The sequence below is a fragment of the Hydra vulgaris genome, chromosome 01 (genome assembly GCF_038396675.1).
Source record: "Hydra vulgaris chromosome 01, alternate assembly HydraT2T_AEP".
Taxonomy (NCBI): Eukaryota; Metazoa; Cnidaria; class Hydrozoa; order Anthoathecata; family Hydridae; genus Hydra; species Hydra vulgaris.
In genome coordinates this window covers 70276699-70301125 of record NC_088920.1, presented here as the reverse complement: position 1 = coordinate 70301125, position 24427 = coordinate 70276699, and the positions used below count along the sequence as shown (strand labels likewise).

General features: G+C 25.9%; 2 protein-coding genes across 3 annotated transcripts in view; both read right to left on the bottom strand.

Moving 5' to 3' along the window:
* Positions 1-413: 413 nt before the first annotated feature.
* On the bottom strand, positions 414-17319 carry LOC105845153 (peptidyl-prolyl cis-trans isomerase NIMA-interacting 4). The gene is made up of 5 exons (XM_065789062.1): positions 17189-17319; positions 17064-17113; positions 3048-3167; positions 1023-1055; positions 414-556 (listed from the first exon to the last, which is right to left on the bottom strand). The coding sequence occupies exons 1-5, from the start codon at positions 17283-17285 to the stop codon at positions 431-433; spliced, it is 426 nt and encodes a 141-aa protein (XP_065645134.1). The 5' UTR covers positions 17286-17319; the 3' UTR covers positions 414-430.
* A 938-nt stretch (positions 17320-18257) lies between these two features.
* Positions 18258-24427, bottom strand: part of LOC100198947 (vacuolar protein sorting-associated protein 37A) — a 37443-nt gene continuing 31273 nt past the window's right edge. For both annotated transcript variants that reach the window (XM_065789059.1, XM_065789060.1), the window contains 4 exons: positions 22488-22615; positions 21976-22069; positions 19027-19076; positions 18258-18942 (listed from right to left, as the gene is read on the bottom strand). In XM_065789059.1, coding sequence (XP_065645131.1) covers positions 18889-18942; positions 19027-19076; positions 21976-22069; positions 22488-22615 — 326 coding nt within the window. In that variant the 3' untranslated portion in view covers positions 18258-18888. The remainder of the gene's footprint in view (positions 18943-19026; positions 19077-21975; positions 22070-22487; positions 22616-24427) is intronic.

Sequence of the window (24427 nt, the reverse complement as noted above, 5' to 3'; positions counted from 1 at the left end):
AATCAACTAGTTTACTTTCTTAACTCATTAACTTCCTTCTTTCAGCAACACTAAATTTTAACAACACTAACTTTTAACAACACTAACTTTTAACAACACTAAATTTTAACAACACTAACTTTTAACAACACTAAATTTTAACAACACTAACTTTTAACATTTAACAACGATAGCTTTTAACACCACTAACTTCTTACACATAATACTGTAAATTGGAGAAAAAATTAGATTTTAAACTTGCTTTCTACATAAAGGCAGTTTTTCTATACGTGAAGGCAGCATATACCTAAACATACCTAAAGACATACACACCTACATACCTAAATTACATAACTAAAGACAGCTTTTACATACACCAAATAATTATAATAAAAAGTGTAGCAGATATATTTACAAAAAAAATTAAAAAAATATTTTAAAATTAAAAATTTTATTTTTTCCCTTCTATCATTATAATATGATAACCAAAATTTGTTTTCACTGGAGGATCTGTGTATATTGGATTATCTACAGTACTAGGTTGAAGAGCAAAAGCTGCATCTTGGAAAGGACCAACCTAAAAATAAATTTATTGTTTCATTATAAGATATCATAACATAAACTTATTATGATATTAACCAAATATCATAAACATTTTAAATTTTTAATCATTATAAATGAAATCTTACTCATTAAATTTTTTTTGTACAATGTTTAAAAGAAGTATTGCATAAATAAATGTTAATTTTTTTTGTATAATAATTAAAAGAAGTCATGTATGAAAGAATGTTTTTATTTCTTATTTTTATAGAACATTTTGTATGAATGAGTAAGTTATCTTCTATAAATGGAGAACATTCAGTACTAGTTTTGAATGAAACATAATATATATAAACTATAATATAAGGAACAACTTTATGTAATATATGCAATTTTTTAATTTTTATGTAATAATTTCTTTATATATAATTTTATATTAGCTAATTTATATAAGTATAAATAATTAAAAATAAATAAAAAGAAAAATTTTAAAACAAAAATACCATTGATCCTCTAACCATCCATCCTAAATCTCCCTAAAAAGTAAAATATAAAATCCAATCTCACTACAAAATAAAAGAAGGAAAAATCTCCTTTAAAATTAAAAAGTTTTTTTTAACTTTTTTTAATTGAATTTTTAAAAACTCCTAAAAATCTCGAGATAAAAGAAATGATAAGAAATTGAAAATAGAAGTGATAAAAAAATAAATTCATGGCCATTATAAACAGTTCTATGTTTAGGTATAGATAATTTGAAGTTTTTAGCTGATCGAAGTTGGTAACAAGTATTTTTTTTATAAGTAAAAAAAATCAGTAAATAGAGGAGGTAAGGTTTTATGTTGCTGTTTCCAAACAAACAAACAGTTGGCGTGTTGAGTAAGGTATTTTAATTTAATTATCTTTGATATGTAGTAGAGGATGTTAGGGTCAGAAATAAATGCTTAAAGTAGATTATTTCAGGGCTTTATTTTGGAGGTGAGTTAATCTTTTAAATGTTAGAGACTGAGTTTGTCTGCTTATTTGATAAGCATATCTAAGATGAGATTCAAAAACAACATGATATATGTTAAGGAGCATTTCAGATTAAGATAATGTCAATTTTTGGATAACATAACATTAGACCTGCTTAGTTTCAGTGCAAAATCTAGAAGATGAGATGAAAAACTTAAATTAAAATCAATTTTGATGCCAAAATACTTGATAAAATTCACATGATCTATTTTTTGACTACTTAATCTGAAAACTAATCTGCTTTAATATTTTTATTGATTAATCTGCTTTTTTATCTTTGTTTGACTTTAAAGATAATAATTTCAGTTTTTTTTTTTGGAATTAAGTGATAACTTATTGGAAAGAAGCCACTGGAGTAAATTCGCTAAGACACTGTTAATATTTTTCTTAATGTTTTTATTATCTTTTTTGTTTTATTAATTTTTATTAATCTTTTTTGCTTATTAAAAGCAGATTGGTGTCATCAGCAAAGTGGTAAGCACTGGAAAACTTCAGAGAGGTATTAAGATCATTAATAAAGAGAAGGAAAAGCAATGGTCCTAATAATGAGCTTTGTTGATTTTTTAATTTGTTGATTTTATTAATTCAGATTCTATCCCATTACTAGAAACAAATTGTTTTCTATTTTGAAGATAAGAAGAAAACCATTGGAGTGTTGTGCCTCTGAAACCGTAGTACTCCAACTTTCTGATTAGAATGGAGTGGTCATCTTTATCAAAGGCTTTCTGGAGATCAACAAAAACACCATATGCAAACAATTTATTGTCCAAAGCTGTTCTAATTTTTCAGTTATATCAACTAGTGCATGAGTTAATGAATAACTATTTTTAAACCCATACTGATTTAATTTCTTTGAAAAGTTGTATTGAGTTGTTAAGAGTCTATTATGCATAGGTTTCTCAAATAGTTTGGTTATATTTGAGAGAAGAGAAATTGGACGATAATTAGAGTAATCCAGTAGAGAACCTTTTTTATGTATTGGTGTCACTTTAGCTATCTTAAGTAGATCTGGGAAAATTCCATTTCTAAATGAGTTAATTACCATTATGGATAGTGGTTTTGAGATAATGTGCAGTTCTCATACACCTCTCATGCACTTTTTATGCACCACTCATACAACTCTCATGCATCTCTTATGCACCTCTCATACACCTCTCATGCACCTCTCATACACCTATAATGCACTTCTTATGCACCTCTCATACACCTCTCATGCACTCTCATGCACCTCTCATGCACCCCTCATACACCTCTTATGCACTTCTCATACACCTCTCATGCAGTACTCATACACCTCTCATACACTTCTTATGCACCTCTCATACACCTTTCATACACCTCTTATGCACCTCTCATGTACCTCTCATGCACCTCTTGTAAACTTCTTGTTAAAACATTTTAAACATTATAATCAATTTTATCATTAATATTAGTTCATTAGTTCTAATGTTTATAAGATAATAACTATATACCTTAACGAACAAAAGTTCTTTTAAATATAATTTTTTAATTCTTACCCCAGACCTTGCTTTGTCTTCACTATATTGTGTAGCAACATCACTAAATCGTTTACCAGCTTTCAAAAGTGCCATTGCTTCCATACACTTTCCTTGTTTTTCACACAGGATATGACGCACCTGCAAACCAAAAAAAAAAAATCTTCAAAAACTAATATAAAATATTCATTTAAAAGCAAAGAATGAACTACTTTAAGAAAGCTAGATTCCCTTTTTAAAAAAACTTTGAAAAAAAAAATTATTTTTGAGGTAAAAAAGAAAATGATTATTTTAATCGAATTTAAGAACTAAAAAAAATATTTGCTTTTTGTTCTTCTTCTTAAAGCAACAGGTAAAAAAATTCATTACTTGCAAAGTTCTAAAAAAGTCAAATCCAGTCATATTAGAAAATTAGTTTTTGAGTTAGATTTAGGTATTAACTTTATTTAGATAAAATTAGGAAAGTTCAATTTCGCTTTCCTTCCGAGAAAGTGGAAATTTTTTAAATAATCCATTTTTTTATGATGAAAAATAAATTGTTTCATTTATACAGTATAAATGCCATAAAAAAATGTTTTAGTTTAATGAGTTTCCAACTTTCCGTATATGGAAATAAATTGAATTCAATCTATTTCCAATTTCCAGAAAAGTATTTAAAATTAATCATTTTCTTTAGGTTTTTACAAGATATTAGAAATATAATATTAATATTAATCAAATTTGACCTTACTTTTTACACTTTCCAATCACTTTCCATTGACAAGTCATTAAAAGAATTTATTTAATTCTTATCTATTTTATCAATTTTCGACCACCCAGAGACCACTCGGAGCTTTTTAAGACCTGTCCCAGTTTATTAATTAAAAAAAAAGTTTTAATGTAAAATTAGAAAAGACAACTGCCCCTACTATTTGTTAAATGCACTGGCTTGATTACGCAATGCACTGGCTTGATTACACAAAGACCTTTATACATAAGTATCTTTATTATGCTTTGAACCAAACTATTTGCACATTTATAACGCAACAATGCTACTCACCCTAGCCAAAAAGCCATAAAGGATGATATTGGAACCGAAAAAAAAACTTTGATAACTATAAACTATAAACGTTCTAAATTTTGAGTTTTAACTTAATGGGGTTGAAATCTGAGATTTTTTTGTTCCAAATTCTTATAGGATCCTATAGGATTTTTTGACTAGGGCAGTTAAGTTAACTGGTTTATTCCTAATATTAAAAAATAAATATTATTACGACCGTTGATGATTTAATGATGAATTTTTTTTTAATAACATACTTAAATAGAATTTATTTATTTAATTTTAAAAAGTTCTCATTCTAACGCCAAAGCAAAAAAAAAAAAAAAAAAAGTTATAAAATAAACAAGGGCTGGTAATTTAAAAATAGAAGCATTTTTTTCTTTTTACTATTTTCTCTTCCTAAATCGAATTCAAAATAAATATATTTCAGAATGAACTGCAATCACACTTCCTATAATTTATTTGAGTAATAGAATATAATAATAAAATTTCTTTTTAATGTGTATTAGGAAACCTTACTAAATTATCCTTGGTCTTACTGATTATTTTACATGCCAAAAACGGTAGTGATTTCACAAGATAAACATTTACTGGGAGAAATAAACTTTTATAGAAAGGAAGCTTCCCTAAGTCCTTTAAATTTTAGTTAAATTTTGAAAAAAATTCATTAGGTTTCCCAAAAGTATTGCATTATACCAGCATCTGCTTTTAGTGAAGCAGGTAGATCATGTGACTTTATTGCTTTTAGTGAAGCAGGTAGATCATGTGACTTTATTGCTTTTAGTGAAGCAGGTAGATCATGTGACTTTATTCAAAGAAAAGAAATAAGTAGCATTTCATCAAAAAAATTTAAGATTTAATTAATTATTATTTAAGAGTGCAAAAAGAAGCCCTATATATAATCAGCTATTTGTAAAAAAAAAATCATTTAACAGAAAAAAGCAGATACTGAAACTTTTTAGTCCCTGTGTAATAAGGTAAACTAATAGCCTAATATTTTACGACCAGGAGGTAATCCACTAATATGGGTGGTAGCTCCAATCAAGATCAAATGGCTCTTGGATCGAACCAAGAAAAGAAAGTAAAAGCACTAATTGCTTTTGCAATTAACCAAGTCAAAACTGAGCTAATGGAGAGGATTGACAATCTGGAGCAAATTGTCATTGATAAAGAAGTTGTAATCAATGATTTGAAATTGAAACTTGAAATACTTGAGAAAAAAAAAGTTTGTTTAAATGACACTAATAGTAAGATTTCAAAATACAGCGACTTTGCAGCAGCCTTAGCAAAGACAGGATCCCAAGCTAACAAAGCTATCGTTAGTGCAATATCTGCAAATGTTAAAGCAACTGAAAACAAAGCTAAAAAGGCTATATTTGTAGGCATTTTCCCTTGAGATACCTCAGACCAGGTTGCAGACAAATCCATAACTACTGAACAAGTGAAAGAAATAATATCATGTTTAAAAGTTAACACTAAAATTGTATCAACTCGTAGAATAAAGTCCAAGTTCAGTTCAACCACCAATGTAACAAACAGCTCTAATGCCAGAAACAGTCAAAACTCAATTATTGTGGAATATGAAAGTGTAGAATCGAGAAATATAGTATTAGCAGTAGCATCCAATCTTTTCAAAACTAAACACAAGAATGTTTTCATCAGACCTGATCAAACATTTGCGAAACAATCTGAGTTTAATAAGCTTAACATTGAAAGAAAAACAGCAAACAGCGATCTTGAAAAACATGGTATCTTAATAACCCATTTTGATTTGTCATCCGCAGTGACAGGATAAGCTGCACCAATGTATCTAAGACCCTTGAAATCAACGGCCATTTAATACACTCATTTGTTGAATTGCAAAAATCCCATATTGTACACTCAAAACCAATCAATACACAATACCAATGATACTATAAAGCCATCTACATCACCCCAAAACTGTTCAAACAAGCCATCAAATACTTTTTTAAGTCAAGAAATCAATTCAAACATCCTCACAAATTAAATCACAAAAAAATTGCCTATCAAATCACGAAAAAAACAAGATAACAGAAAGTTATTTAAAATGCTGGTACACAAACGCTAACTGGTTAAATAATAAATATAATGAGTTATTAATTGAGGTTGAGAGTGGTATTCTCTTATGCGGGGATTTTAATTTCCCTCAAATCGATTGAAGCGATTATGTAGGCAAAGTAACTGGAAAAAATCAAAATAGCGCAGTTATTTATAGATGGCTTAGATAAATTCTTTATGTTCCAAAATGTAACCAACGTTTCATCTTGAAAATAATAAAAAAAAAACAATGTTTTGGATCTGGTAATAACAGAAAGAAATTCAAAAATTTTCAATTTACTACACCACCCACCACTTCGACACAGACTTAATGGACATCATATTTTTACTTTTTGCTATAATTTTACTCCATCAAATAAAATTGTAAGTCAATCATACAAGTGTTACAATAAATGGTTACAACATTATGATATGACATGCAGTCTATATATCCCACAATTAAATATGAATAAAATCAAAAGACCATGGCTTAATAAAAAATTAGCAGCATTGATAAAGTTGAAAATAAAACTGTGAATCAAGTGCAGGAATTCCAAATTTAGAGACCAAAATTTATTAAGGAAATACATAAATATCAATAAAGTCACACAAAAAACTGTCAATCAGACAGTAAAATCAACAATCAGAGAGTATGAGTTTGAAATTGTTCATAAATCCAAAGAAAATCCCAAATTGATATACCAACATATATACAGTAAAACTAAAAGCAATCAGAAAATAAGTGCTCTGGAAATGGAAGATGGAACAATATCAATAATTGAATCAGATATTACTAAAGTAAAGAATAATTTTTTTCATTCAGTTTTTCAAAAGGAAAATGACAATGTACCAAAATTTAATAAAGCATTACCTAAACCAATTGCAAATCCGGATATAAATATTGACACCGTTATTAAAAAGTTAGGTAAATTGAATGGAAATAAATCTACTGGAGAGGACAAAGTGCATCCAAGAGTTTTAAAGGAATGTTCTTAAAGTATTTCAACTCCCTTGTCAATTATTTTTAATCAATCCTACTCAAGTGGCATAATTCTGAGATTATATCAGTGTGCAAATATCATCCCTATATTTAAAAAAAGAGAAAAATTGAAAGCAACAAACTACTGTCCTGTTTCATTAACATCTGTCGTATGCAAAGTGGAGAGTATAATAAGAGATGCTTTGATGGAGCATCTTGTTAACAATAAATTAATATCTGATTTGCAACACGGTTTTGTACGTAGTAAAAACTGTTGCACAAATTTACTAGAGTCTTTAGATTTAATTACACAGTCCCTGGAACATGGTTTTTCAATTAATATAGCTTTTTTGGACTTCTCCAAAGCATTTGATACAGTTGTACACAAAAAATTGTTAATAAAAATTAAAAGCATACTGTGAAAATGAAGTTTTAGTAAACTGGTTTAAAGCATATCTGACTATGAGAATTCAAAGAGTTATCCTTGGTACTTATAAATCAGAATGGAAGGAGGTAACAAGTGGTGTGCCACAGGACTCAGTAATAGGTCCGCTATTATTTGTTATCAATATTGATGATATATCACGAGAAATAAAAAATTGCAGTAAATTTCGGTGATTACAAATATCAACGATAACTGTGCAATGCAAAAGGATTCATTGAACCTAAGTAAATGGAGTAAAAAATAGTTATTACACTTCAACAATGAAAAATACAAAATTATGCATATAAGGAAAAAAAAACCTTGCTATAATTATTATATGAGCCAACCAACGAGCAATAAAAATCATTACACTTTGATAAAAACATCTTTGGAACAAAATTTAGGGGTCCTAATATTTAATGATAAAATGGCAAAATCATATAGATACGATCGCAGGAAAAGGAAACAGAATACTTGGTCAAAAAAAATCATTGTTTTATATACTTAGATAAAGACCAAATGAAACTGCTGTATTGTTCATTAGTTCGGCCCAACATGGACTTTGCTTCACCAATTTGGAATCTTTATTATAAAAAAGACACCAATAAAATAGAACAAGATCAACGAACAGCAACAAGACTAAGATGTTTAAAAGGTATAAAATTTAAGCGATTAAAAGAATTCATTAGAAGTCATTAGAAAAACAAAGAGAGCGAAGAGAATAAAATATAAAAAATTAAAAATTAATAAAATTAAAAAAGATATTCATAAAGTAAATTAGAGTCTCCAATAAACAACTTATATCCAAAATTAAGAGGTCATAATCAACAGTTGCACAAACAAAATGCTTGTATTTCAGAAGCAAGAACACATTACTTTACACACCTCCTCACAACAATATTTATGTTTGAAAAAAGTGAACATGCCCAAATTAAATTTTTCTAGCAAGGTATGATTATAATGTACACAAAAAAGTATTTCATAAATTTGAAAAGCATTTGCTGAAAAAAAAAGGTGGTTATTGTGAGAGGAAAATTTTTTGTATTTTTCTCTTATTAATATATGCAGAAAAACAACCGGTTTAGAATGAACTTTATAGAAATACTTATTTAAGGCATAGACAAGTGCTAATAAACTAACTCTTTAATAAATACTATAATTTAAAATAATATTTCATTTCATATCAATAAATCAAAGAATCCTGTCAAAATCAATAAAAGAAAATATTTTAGTTTAAACAGTTTGTTAGCCTATGTAGACAGGACATAATAAAGCTTCAAATTCGCTCTGTGTTGTATGAAAGAACAATACATAATAGATCCGTCTTGCATGTTTCTTTGTGGAAATCACTTGGAAGTTTGTATTCAGAAAACTCACTGAATCTTGAGTGATGGATTCCTGCCTGTTTGCTGAAAATTCCCAGCATATCCATTCTTTCTACAAAACTCCTTTACATGGCAATATAGTATATGCAGTGTAGTACTCTTTGTTTTGATCTCTAAAGTAATAAAAATATCAAGAAAATCATCTATTGCTTTTTCAAAATCCATACTGAGTATCTTGCTGAAACACGACTAAGCCACAGTATCGAATGCATCAAAGGCATTGCAAAATTCTTTTAGATCTTAAGCAAGAGTATCTTTAAACTTATTTGTTAATGTCATCTTACTTGGTTTCCTTCAAACTCTCCACCGTGACGTTTTTGTCTGACAAGGAAATTGCTTTCTAGGAAGATTTCCCATTTTTCTTTTCCCCATCTTGTTGCTAGGTTATTCCACAATAGTTTAATTGCTTCTATATAGAGATGAAGTTCAGGTATACTGCATGCTTCCATAACTTCAGTTTCATTATCTCCTGGCAGAAGAGGTTGGTTCTTGCAATTATAAAATTCTTTCAGTGATGAGTCAGAATTACACCCTTGTTACCAAGCAAGATTCTGATGTTTAATTAATCTTAAGGTTCGTTTATCTCCTGTAGAGAAGAGCCAATCTATACAATCTGTACTCTTATTACAGAAGCAGCAAGGATACTTTGAAGTATGGTTTTGAAGTCCTAAAATCAAATTAGGTAGCTTCAAATCAAAGTGTAAATTTAATATTTAGAAAGCCAATATTTTTGAAAAAGACAGCACAGTTTTCATAATTCTCCTGAATATTTGGGACTTTTCCTTTGAGTAATATCTTATCAACAAACATTTCTTTTTTCAGGTTTGGACAAATGCCCTCAGAATAAATTGATCTCTTGGTGATATCACCATTGAAGTAACTTGCCACGTCAATAGCATCAATTCCAAGCTTGAAGAAACCTCCACTGCCGTCAACAAATACTTTCACCTGAACATTAAAAGCATCTTGTTTTCTTTTTTCTATCATTTTCCAGGTGAGTTTCTCCACATCTTTAACAAGAACAACAGGTCGCACAGTTAAAGTCTCAGTTTCCGATTTATAGAAATAATAAGAAGTACTTCACTAAAGACCCATTGTTATCTACCATAAATTCTTTAAACCCATGTGTTACTGATTTTCGACCATGCTTAACACAAATCGCTTTTGATATTGCATCCATATCAGAACCAGACAATTTTCTATCAACTTTAATGGTCATCAAATCTTTGTGACTCCATTCTGAAATAGGCTTCTTTGATCTTTATGAAACTATAAAAGATCGCCCTCCTGTTTTAAGGGATACAATTTCTGATTCTTCAAACTTTGCTCTTATTTGATCTGCAGCTAATTTGTCTCCTTCTTCTTGATTAAGGGAGTTTTCGATCATCTGAAGAAGGTTTGTTGAACCAAAAAATATTGTACATGTATGACCTCGTAATGAATCAATGGATTGAAAGCACTGATTACATATAGTTATACACATTTTTTTGGATGATTTCTCTAGAACTCTTGGTCTATCTCCATGTTTAATTCTTTTTGTTTCAGGTTTAATTGATTTTACTATTTTGCAGATAGCACAATCACAGAGATTTTTACTTCTGGTTAGGATGGAGAGAATTACTCCTGATGCTGCAAGTGGATGTATTTGAAGGGAACATGGAGTAGTTTCCACATAGCAATAATACTATGTTGCAGGTGTTGCATATTCCAGTTGCAAAGGATGGATTATCATTATTATAGTTTGGTAAAACCAATATTTTCAAAAGTATCAAAGTTGTTACTGAAAGTGTTCGGTCTGCTTTTCGATAGCATATACAGCAGCATTTATGGCAAGCATCAAAGTGTGTTGCTGCAAAATTAGGCATTTTATCTCACACTTTATATTTTTTATTTAACTTTTAGCTAGATTAAAAAGAATACTTATATAATACATTAAGTTATATAGTATACATTATACTATGTAACACACAAATATAAATTTATATATATTGTGTAATACACAAATATATTATCTAATATAAACATTATTATATAATACAACATTATAAAATCTATTTATATTATGTAATATGATTAAATTATATAAGATAATTAAATAATAAAAGATAATTAAGTTATATAACAGGGTGCGACAAATCTTTTTTTTTTAATAAACGTTGACGTTCGTTTCTTTATTTATTGACAAACGTCTAATTTAAGAGGTATGTCAAATAACAGGGCTGACAACGTGGGGGAGGGGGCACCCCCTTCACTTTTTTACTTTAAAGAGAAATTCTAGGTATAGAGGACTTGTTTTTAGAACTAGATGGTTGTGCACCTCCACTTCAAAACCCGTGTCATCGGCCATGAAAATGCCGGGTTTTTTTTCATTCTTTCAATTTTTTTTTATTTTTATTCTAATAATTTTTTATTAAATTATAAGGGAGTTAATAATAATAAAATCAAATAACTTTTATTCTAGTTAATAAGATATATAATACTTACATATATCAAAGATGCTAATTGAATTTTATTATTTTTTTATTAATTCAAAACAATTTTTCACGCATTTGCAAAGCACGCGCAAATTGAAGATAACTAATATGCAATAACATTATGACTGTAAAAAATTACTTATAAAAAAACGTATAAACTTGAAGAAATTTAAATAAAAGGACTTGAAGAAATTTAAATAAAAATAAAATAAAAGTTGTTTTGACCTTTTTTGAGACATTTAAAAAAAATAATATAATAATAAGTATTTAATAAGTTATTATATTAAGTTATTATTAAATACTTAATATGATATTATTATATTTATAATATTAAGTATTTAATAATAAAATATCATATTATTGGTATTGTTAAACGCACAATAAAAAATGAAAACTATAATATACATAATAGTTCTATATATTCTATTAAATTCTATATATTTCTGTAAATCTTAAAAATTTTTTTTAAAACAAGCAAACATTACTTAATTTTTTACATTAAAAAATCACACGCTTTTGAAGAAGCAATGTTTTCATGGTTTCTTTTAAAGTAATTGCAAATGCATTTATTTTAAATAAAAATATGTAATACCCAAAAAATTAGCTGTTACTATATATATATTATAGTTAATATATATCTATGTTAATATATATTTATTATAGTTAATTTTATAAATTGATAATTTATTCATAGTTTAATAATATTTTTAAAAAAGCTTCTAGTTCTAACTGTAATTTATTTTATTTTACAGGTAGTAATGAAAATTAAAAAAAAAGAATTATAATTGAACTACAAATATAATTTTTACTTTTTTTTTAAATTACAAAACTATTTAATTAAAAAAAAAAAAAACACTGTATGGGACATGCTTTTCCAATTTTGTGAAATTTTGTACACTATAATCAAACCTTAAATTTATATAGGGCATGTACACTTTTTTCAAACATAAACACTGTTGTGGGGAGGTGTGTTTACTAATAGGATTGTTAATAAATGGAACAGTCTAACCTATGACATTGATAACTCTGCTAATTTAAATACTTTTAAAAATAAACTCAAGGAACATGAGAAAGGCAATTTTAAATAAAAAATTAGATTGTTATTATTTTTTTATATCACAAATTTCAATTTTCATTTTACTGTTAAAGTCACGCTTTACAGTTGAGTGGCTCACATATTTTCATATTCATAGTGTTATTATTATAACTTTTTTTGACTTTCCAATGGAAAGTGGTTAGAAAGAGTAGCGAAGTAGGGTCAAATTTAATTAATAGTAATATTATAAATTTAGATCCCGAAACTAGTTAAAAAGCGAAATCGAACACCCCAACATAAAATGTTTAGGAAAACATTACTATTATAAATTATGATAGCAAATAAATACATTATTAAAATTAGGTTTTAACATTAAGTTATGTTGATGATCTAATATAAATAAAAAAAGCTTTCTCTAATAAGATCAACTCGCCTCAGAAACTTGCTGTCTCTGAAAACAAAACCGACGCCATTAAGTCATGTTTCACAAGACTGAAACAGATAAGTCAGTCAAAACTTTTATAGGAGATTTTAATACCTTCTCTAAATGATGATCAGATGAATGTGTGGTGGACTCAAAGACAAGAAACAGAGCCATGATCTTAGACAGAGATTAGAAATAGTGAGTGTATTGGAAAAGACTTTTTTGAGAAGATTAAGGTGTTTTTGGTATGCTGAGGTACCAGCATGTAGAAAGGAAAAGCTTTAAGAGAAAAAGGTAGAGGTGGAAGTAATAAAACTTGGAGAGAGTGCATTACATATGGTATAAGCTTCATTATGGAACGAAGATGCTAGAGATATTAAATTGAAATTAAAACAATGATGATGATAATTATGATGATGATTGTGATGATGACCATGATGATGATATTTATATGTATTTATATATATATATAAAACATAACATAAATTTAAAATAATATTATATATTTAGAATGTATCAATGTTTATGCAGCCCCAGGCAGAAACCTGGCTACAGCTATTTTTATCAAACCTGACCCCCGGCCTGGTCAAATATCAACCCTTGTCGCTTACTAACTTCCACTGTTTAACTTCTTAATAAATAAAGAAGTTTTATTAGATGGTAGGTCATTTACACAATAGAATGCTACACAAAGTGAATGCTTCATCTTGGTTCTAAAATACCAATGAAAACCTGTGCTACAAACTAAGACTTAGTTCCAAGACTGAGACTCATTGGTATGCAACATGCATAAGAAATGACCGAAAACATTTCTTAAATATGACAACATCACATTACTTTTGAAAAGCCTTTCTAAATGAATTAATAATTAGAGATTATTGGCCATTTGCAGAATTTGAGTCTATTTATTACGGTTTGATGAACTACTCTAAGAGCCATCTAAGAATAAAGCTTATTATAACAATTATTCAAATAATTTAATAGAAGTTTAGTTGAAAAATTTTAATTGAAAACACTTGTTCTATGTTGATACAATTTTTCACATCTATTTGAAATTCACTTATCATTAAAAAGAATCATCTATTCCTAAATAAGTATCTCTCCTCAACACAAATCTTGGAGTCTCCTAGGGAATATATAAATATAGTCAATCAATGATTGAAGTTTTGAATTTATTTTGCTTACAAATTAAAAAAAAAAATTAAAGTATATACTAAATTAAAAATTAAAGTATATAGGATAATCATGATAGAATTTTGTAACAATTATTTGTTAAAACATGTTTTTCTCAACAATTATGTAAAATGAGATGTCGAAGTAAAGTATAACAGTTAGTGAAAAATGTTTAAAAAATGAGCAATGACTGATAAAAACTTTTTTTGTGATGAAAAACAAAAAGTGTTAAAAGAATCCAATGTAAAATAATAAAATAACAATTACAAAACAAGTATAAATAACTTAAACAAAACGATAAATGCTTAATCTCTCTCTCTCTCTCTCTCTCTCTCTCTCTCTCTCTCTCTCTCTCTCTCTCTCTCTCTCTCTCTCTCTCTCTCTCTCTCTCTCTCTCTATATATATATATATATATGTATAAATATATATATATATATATATATATATATATATATATATATATATATATATATATATATATATATATATATATATATATTTATACATATATATATATACATATATATACATATATATAATCTACAGTATTATACGTGATAATATAAAGATATTTTCTTTATTCATATATATACACTTACGTATTATGCTCCTAATAGTTGTAAGTTGAGCACTCTATATTTGTATATTCAATAATGGATAACATCCAGTTTGAATATTCTCTTAAAAACATACCCACAACGGGAAAAACAAATTATAATATCAAATTCGTACAAAAAATAGAAAGTTTCATGAGTTCGTTGGAAAACTTATTACTTTCTGAAAAAACAAACAAAACAAAGAAACAAACGATAATTACGGTTTTAAATCAAAACTAACACCCCCTCAATGTACCGAGCTTAACGACTTTGAAAATGACCTTTTAAATTTGGTTAAATCTATTAAATTCAGAAACATAAACAATCAATTTCAAACAAAAATAAGAAAAGATATTCTTAAAATTGTAACCAGCAAAGAAGTTCACATATTTGCTGATAAAACAATAACCTATATAAAATGTCTGCTGAAAACCACAATAAACTGATGAACGAAAATGTTACAAAAACCTATAAAAAAGCACCGGATAATTTAGAAAAAGCAGTCAACCTTGAAGCCAACCAAAATACAAAAAGTCTACTGCCCTATCAAACTACGTCTGGGATTTAAAAAACAATTTTAACGAAGCCCCTATGCTAACATGGTCTATTCCCAAGTCTGTACCCCCATACTCAAATATTTCCAAAAGATACCCACTATGTCTGTAAAAGAAATTTGCTATTATATCATATCCAAAACCTGAGGAACTGCTAAATAAAAGAACCAAAATTATATCAAAGTGCTGCCACGAAAATATTATACATGATAACATAAAGATATTTTCTTTACTCATATATATACACTTATATATACACGTATATATATATATATATATATATATATATATATATATATAAATATATATATATATATATATATATATATATATATATATATATATATATATATATATAAATTTGTAGAAAATCACTTAAAAATAATTTAAATCATTTAACACTGTGTTTCATCAATAAAGACTCATCAGAAATGATGAGTCTTTACTGATGAAACACAGTGTTAAATGAAAAAAATTTTTGTTAAGTGATTTTCTACAAATTTATAATTGCTCTGTTCTTTTAAGTACATTGAGCACTCTTTTTTGTAGAATACATTTTAAAACTGTTTAAATATGTATGTATGTATGTATGTATATATATATATATATACATATTTAAACATATTTGCAACTTCCTGTAATTTAATTTTTGGTATAAATTGAAGTTTAATTAATTTGATCATTCATTTCTGATGAGTCTTGATCGATGAAACACAATGTAAAATGAAAAAAATTTTTGTTCAGTGATTTTCTACTAATTTATAATTGCTCTGTTCTTTTAAGAACATTGAGCACTCTATTTTGTAGAATACATTTTAAAGTTGTTTAAATATAAATATATATATGTATATATGTATATATGTATATATATATATATATATATATATATATATATATATATATATATATATATATATATATATATATATATATATATATATATATATATATATATATATATATTAGACCAGTTCAAAAAAAAATATTTTTTTATAATTAAGTGGCTAGATATTTAAATGTTGTTAATTGATGAAAAAAAGTAAATCATTAAAGTTTCAAAGCATTATTCCAATATTCAGTAACAACTCAATTAAGTTTACTTTTCAATGGGGTCTTAAAATTAAAAAAAAAAAGTTCCTTAAAAGTAGGTCAACCTGGTACTCAAAAGAAGCAAAATAATATATAAATTTCAAAAATAATAATTGTTTTATAAAAAATAAATTAAAAAATTTTTATTTTTATTAAAAACTTCTAAAAACTTTTATTTTTAGTTAAAAAAAACCATAGTTTTTGTTAAATTAAATCTAAAATAATAACTGTAGTATGAAATTATCATTTTTTTTTAAATTTTAATATAATTTGGCTACTTTTAAGACCCAACATGACATACTTTTGAGAAAACTTCTTTTTTCAAAAAATAGGGACCTGTTAAAAAGTAAAGTTAATTGAGCTGTCCCTAAAGCACATTATTTAAGTTTGCAAATTTGAACTAATTTTCCTGACTACAAACCACATCAAATCAAAGGGTAGCCCAAATAAAGTTCAAAAATTATTTTTTTTTATATACAATTGGTCTATATATATATATATATATATATATATATATATATATATATATATATATATATATATATATATATATATATATATATATATATATATATATATATATATATATATATATATATATATATATACATATATATATAAAGATTTAGCAAGATATAAGTCATTAAAGACCCTCTCTTGGTCACTAAAACCTTCTCTTAAGTCATTAAAGACCTCTCTTGAAAAAAAAAATACATCCACAAAAAAAAAACTAAAAAAGAAAATATAAACAAATTATCTTAAAAATTATTTTTTATCTAACTGTTATTTAGGTTTCAAATTTAACCTTAACAGAGGTTCCTCCTGTTGACTTTTTAGCAGCTTTATCTTTACCATCTTAATAAAAAAAAAAATGCAGCAAAAGACTGACATTTCAAAATATAAAATATTTAATTTAAAAACATTGGATACCTGCAGCATCATTTTTTCCTCCTTTTTCAACTTTTCCTTTAGGAGCACTTGCACTACCTTTAGCACCTTTAGGAGCAGCTGCACCACCTTTTCCCATTACAACTTTGAACAGTTCTTTTATATATATATATATATATATATATATATATATATATATATATATATATATATATATATATATATATATATATATATATATATATATATATATATAAATTAGTAAAAACACTTATCTAATTTTTGATTACTTCAACACTGTGTTTCACCATCAGTAGGTTCATCAGGAAGAATTCAAAAATTAGATAAGTGTTTTTACTAATTTATTATTGCTCTGTTCTTTTAGAACATTGAGCACTCTGTTTGTAGAATACACTAACATAATTTATATATATATATATATATATATATATATATATATATATATATATATATATATATATATATATATATATATATATCTAAAAAATGCATATTTTTTATTTTTAGTTATAAAACAACATTTTTTATGCAGTTTAAAATCTTAACAAAAATTTTTCTATTTTGAAAATAAAAAAACTTGCTTAATTTGACTATAGTACTAGGTTGACTTATTTTTGAAGAATTTATTTTTGTTAACATTAGGGACTTGCTAAATGTTCAAAAGATTTGAGGCACCCCTTAAGTTACTTTTTATTCAAATTTTTAATTTTTTTAACTTAGAGTTATTATAAATATAATACAATCAGGTGAAACAATTTTTAAAAATTGTTATTTTAGTGTGTGTGCATATATATATATCAGAGTGTGACCAGTAGATTACGTATATATAATCTACTGATTACACTCACTAAGTATTTATGCAGTATGAATTAAAACTAATGCATAATTAACATTATATTTAATTTAGCATACACAATAAAATACTAAACAATATATTTATATAAATAACAAATACATTTATTATTTAATAAAAAAGAATATCACTTTTACAGAAACTTAACCTTGCTCTCAAAAAAAAATTAAATTGAAATTTTTAATCTACAAATATAAAAACATATTTAGATTTATTTATTTTTTATTTTTATAAGACAAAGTTGGTATTTTACTACATCTCAGTAATGCAAAAATATAGTTTAAATAAATGACCAAATAATATATCAATAAAATAAAAAAACAATAAATATAAAACAAAAAACAGACTATGAAATTACAGAAAATTTTCATGAACCAATTTTCAACTCATGGAATTAGGATTCTATTAAAATAAATAAGTTTTTCTACTCATATATTTATTACAAAACACAACAATTTTAAAAACAAGTTAAATTTTTAGAAACAAAATTTAAATACTAAAAGACTCTTTATCTCTGGAATATCATAAAACACTTATATTTATCTCTGAAATATCATAAAACACTAAAAATGATTTAAGGACTCAACAATGCACTTAGTATAAAATTTTTTAGCTAGTTTTTATTATTTTGATACAGATAGTTATTTTATAACTAAGATTATCAAGCAACTAAGGTTTTTGTCAGTTTATAACTTTTCTAATTTAATGCAAAAAATTTTTCCATTAAAAAATTTTAAATCTTCATTGTTTTAAAAAAACTTTAAAAAAGAAGCTTATAATTTATTAATTGTAAGTAATGATTGTCAAACCTAAATCATTTTTTTTTATAAAAGTATTAAGAATCTTTGAGAACCACGTTGAAACAGGTTTAGACAAAAACTGACTTTAGCATTTCTTCTTTTGCACGCCTTATGTGAGTCAACTAAAAAGAATAAGTTTGAAACATTTCTTGAAGACTTTTATAAACTTTTAAACTATGTAAATAAGAAATTATAAAAAAAACAACCTTTCTTTTATCAAGAAATTTTTCAAGAAAACTTTCCAGATTCAAAGATCCTAAAAAAAAAAAGAAGACATGTTTTATGACTTCAAAACGTGAAAAAAAAATTTTTTTAAATAAATAAACTTAACAAGTTAAGTTTATACGTACGAGAGTAGATTAAGAAGCAAGATTTTTCTATTTTTCTTCTAAACAAGGTAATCATTCTTCTTTAAACATTAATTTATATTTTTTAAAACAGTTATATTTTAGTGTTCATATTAACACCATTTTTTAACACACTGTTGAAAACTGGTTTTAATCTAAACATTTTTGCAGATAGATACTTCAGCCATCTTTGTTTTTTTTTAAATAGTATATTTTAGGGACTAGATTTATTTTGTTTATTTATTAACTTTCATTTACACTTTTATGTAAAATTTAAAACTTTTACATAAACTGACATGGATACTAGTAGCTAAAAAGTGTATACACTCTTCAAAGGGTTTGGGGTGAGGTTATAATTGCATTTGTTATGAGAGTGAATAAGTTTGTTTACTTTAAAAATAGTTAATAAACTTATAACAGCAAAACTTTTAGTTTTTAAGTTAGCACATTGCAGACAGATACAGAAATGAACAGATGCAGTAAAGTGTACAAAGTAAGGAAAAGCATTACTTAATACAAAGAACTAAAAAAACAAAGAACTTAAAAACAAAGAACAAATTTAATGTAAAAAGAATAAAAGGTTTAAATTTCAAAAAAGCTCCAATCAAGATCAATTTCAGATGGTACCCAGTCAACACCAATGTAAGATGGTATCTCTTCAAGAACTATGTACTCTATTTTGTAAGAAATTTATTTGTACCTAATTTATAACATATGGCGGATCATGTGATGTGAGATCATGTGATGTGAGATAAACCAATCATGTGATGTGAAAGCTTTTACACTTTTTTATCAGTTAGTTTTTAAAAGGGAAAATTTGTTTTTTGAAAGTGCCAATATTAGCTACTGCAATATATTGCAGCAATATATAAGTATTTTGTTCCATATGAGAGTTATTCAAATGCCATCTACTTGTATGTATTGGGCGCAGGATACAAGATATTCAAAAATCACTAATACGATGCAACGAAACCGATTTGAAGATATCAAAAATAATTTCCATCTAGCATTTAATAGTGATATGATCTTATTAGTAAAGAATATCGCAATCATGATAAATTGTTTAAATTTTGCCAACTGTATGATTTACTAAATTGCAACTCCATTGATCTGAAAGAGTATAATAGTTTTGATGAGAAGATTGTTTCTTAAAAAGGTAAAAAAAAGCTCTATGCGGCAATAAAATCTGAAAAAGCCATGGAAATAGGGATTCAAATTCATTTACATGGATCATTTACGATTTTTTTCTATATACTAGTGCAAAGAAAACAAATATTGCACCAATTTCTACTGTAACACAAAACACCACGGCTTCATCAAATAATGTACAAGTTACCGATCGAACTAAGCTCATTCCGAAATCATTGCGTTCATCTATAACAGTATCTCGGTTTTATAATAACCCATCTTAACAAACCAAAACTTCAAATAAAGTTCTTCCTCCAACTTCAGCATCAGCTTCCAGTGAAGAATTAAGAAGACCAATATGTACAAAGGTGGAAATTAAACCTCTACACCACCAACAAAAAAAACGGTTGAAGCAAAATTTAACAATAATGCTTCAACTATTTTGGAAAAATTAGAATCAACTGGTACATTTGCTGTAATGAAATTAGTTAGAAATATACCAAAATTAAAAAATTTAAAGATTTTTTTTTGACAACTGGTTTGCATCTCTTACACTGACCATTAATTTGAAAAGGATGGGTTACCAATTCGTATCTACTGTTAGGCTGAATAGAGTTAAAATAAAACTAATTCCAAATATTGATAAGAAGCCAAGAGATACTATTGAGTCGATGGTAAAGCTAAAAAAAATCAAATTGAATGCCCTGCAATTATTAAAGAGTACAACAAGTATATGGTGTTGACTTATGTGATATGTACCATTCATTATATCGTATTGATCGCAAAAGTACAAAGTATTATGATCGCATAGTATACTATTTGTTCAGTGTCTGCATGACAAATGCTTGGTTGATATACTAAACTGTTAATAAAGATGGTAATGATAAGAATATTTTGCTTAGAGATTTTATTCTAAAATCATCTGATAGTGTAATGTTGACTAATAAAATGGTGTTAGATCTACCAAGACAAGGAAGACCTGGAGCAAATCTTGCAAGTAAATGTAGCTTTGAAGAAAATTTTCATCCAATTCCAAAGCAAAGGAAAGTAAATAATGATGTAAGGTATGATAGCATGGATCATTGGCCAGATTTTATTGAAGGAAGACATCGATGTACAAAAAAGGGTTGTGATTTAAAATTTTCAGTAAAATGTTCAAAATGCAAAGTTGTTCTATGTTTGAAACTCTTAATTGTTTTTATCAATACCATCGTAATACCATTACGATGAGTAAAGTTTAAAAAGCTTGGAATGATTAAAAACATTTTATAACTTTAAAAATACTTTATTTTACAATAATGAGACTTAATTCAAAAATATTGATAATTAATAAAAAAAATACAATGTTATATATGTTGAACAATAAAATAAAATAGCACCTTTAATACCAGAAGTTCCATATACAGAACAAATTAAAATACGCCTTGTGCAACTGGAACAACTAAATGTTCCAGATTTACCCCAAAACATAAAAAATTTTTAAATGTTTTTTTTCTATTAATATTTAAATTGAATGCTTAATCCAAATTCATTTTATAAAAAATTCTAGATTTTAAAATAAAAATGCAAGTTGGTAAAGGTTAACGACACTGAGAAACCAGACAAACTAAGGACTAACTGACTGGAACAAAATAAGGAATTTTTTTTTAACAAAACAAACTTTAAATAAAAATAAATTACCAGATAAAAATTGATCAGCAATATTTTCTGAATCTTCTTCAACTTCAAGAATACTAATTCTTAAGTTTGTGGATATGTGCCCAATTTCATACATCTACACAAAGAATGAAATAAGTATTGCAAACAACTAAAAATATTTATTTAAAAAAGTTTATTAATAAATTTATTTTGTAACAATATTTATTATAAATAATACAAGTTATTTATTAAAATATTATTATTATTAATTTATTAAAATTATATTATTATATAAAATTAAATATAAACATTCTTACATTATTTAACATTAGTAATACAATTATATTTACATTAAATATTTAACAAAATTTTAAAGAATTAATATTAATATTATTAAATATTAATAACATTATTAAAACTATTTTTACACATTTTATAATATGAATATGTTTTATATTATGATAATATAGATGAACAAAATAAAAACACAAATTTTATCCAAAATATTGTAACTTAGTGTTTTTAACATCAAAAACTTCCATTTAAATTGTAACCTGTAAAAGTTCAGATTGTTTTTGAGATTTGTTTTGAAACTTATGATATAAGTCATCACTCTCTTCAATAAGCTCTTTAAGATTTCCTTGTTGATCTTCAATTTCAGTCTCAAATTTAAGATTCATAGCTAAAACAATTACAGAAAAAGTTATGTATTTATATATTTATATATTTCAGAAAAAAAATGAGAGTAATTTTTTTAAATTTTTAAATTATTTTATAATTTCTTATTTTAATTTCTAATATAATAACATAACAATTGAAAATTTATCTTTATTCAAATTGAATAAAGATAAAATAAACAACAATAAATCATAGTAACATAACAAACTTTAGCTTTAAAAAAACTGGAGCTGATATATTTTAGTGTTGCAAAAACCAAATAAAAAATCCTTAACTATGAATGATAGCTAGATTTAATAATAATAAATAATTATTAATAATAAAGATAGTAATATAATTAATAATATGCTAGTAGCAGTTACAAAATGTTTTTTATTAGAAACATTAGAACTTTTTTTTTTTTTTAACATCTTCACTTGCAACATGGCCGCAAAGCAACCACTATTAAAGTTGGAAGTTACTGGAAGAGAAAAGATGAAATTTATAAAGCAACAATTAACAGAAACTCAAAAGATTGCAAATGATATGAATCAGGAAAACAAGATGAAGGGAGCAAATTCCAAAGAAGTGATGTTCGAGGAAAAAAAAATAAAAAAAATAAGAATTTTTGGAACACTTACGAACAGTCACAGTAAAAGGATGAGACTTAATTGAATGACCAGTAACATGAGAAGGAATTTTAGTAGATGATACAAGAGACACTAGCTCTTTAGAGCAGCGTCCATTGTAGTACTTATAGAAAAAAAAAGAGGAGAATGGCTGCAGGAGCAGATCCAATTATGTTTACAATTCATTTTTGCACTTTGTCTAAAAGGAAAAGGCCATCATTTGAAGATCTGCCCCAGCAACACTATTTAATACAAAGATTTGAGATTTATAGAGATAAAGAATAGAATCCGGAGTAAGAAAGTGGTGAGCACTATAACAAGATGCAATATTAGCAGATAGTAATTTTGTAATAGATTTGATATATAGTTTTCAAGAAAGATTGGAAGTAAGAGTTAATCCTAGAAGACAAAAGGGTAGACAACTCATCGAGTATATTACCATTCATAAATATAAGAAGATCTAGATTGTTGAAGCTTCAGTTAAACATTAGAAAGTTTTAGTTAAACATTGGAAAGTTTCATTTCATAAACATTAAAAATTTTTGGTAAAACATTAGAAAGTTTCATTTAAAAATTTGAAAGTTTCAGTTGAACATTAAAAAACTTCAGTTGAACTCTAGAAATTTGATGTTATACACTAGAAAGCTCAAGTTAATCACTAAAAAGTTTCAGTTAAATGAAACTAAAATGTTCTGGTTGTATCATAATAAAAACTATTCTGATAAAAAAAAACACGAGAATAATTGAACCAACTAAGGTTGCATTGAACTGTACTGAGATTTTTTTTGCACACATAATTTCCCCGCCAACATATAAGCATTAATCATAAAATTAATGAAATCATAAAATAAGCATTAAGCATAAAATAAATTAAATGGATTTTAAAATACTAAAGTAAGTTTCTTTTATTTTGAACAAATAAAAGAAAATTAATTTGCTATAAATTATTCAAGTATGAATTATTTACTTTTAAATAAGAAAAGTAGTATGTAAAGACGAGTATAACACATAAAAAAATTTACAAAAAAAGTGTGTGTGTTAGAAAAAATGGTGCATCTCCATCATTTTTTCAACATGTATATTATGGGCTATTCAACTAGCATGACATTGTGTTAATTTAATTATTATTTCAACAAAGAAATAATAATCATAAGGTGATATCTAAGCGTAATAATACAGTACACCTATTATAGCAGCAAAACTTCCAG

Bases quoted from the DNA above. Each gene is read 5' to 3' on its own strand.
- LOC105845153 (XM_065789062.1), bottom strand. From the start codon at position 17,285: ATGGGAAAAGGTGGTGCAGCTGCTCCTAAAGGTGCTAAAGGTAGTGCA. The intron at 1,056-3,047 runs GTAAGAATTAAA...TTTACTTTTTAG, and splicing joins AAGACAAAGCAAGGTCTGGG to GGAGATTTAGGATGGATGGT. The intron at 557-1,022 runs GTATTTTTGTTT...ATTTATTTTTAG, and splicing joins GGATGGTTAGAGGATCAATG to GTTGGTCCTTTCCAAGATGC.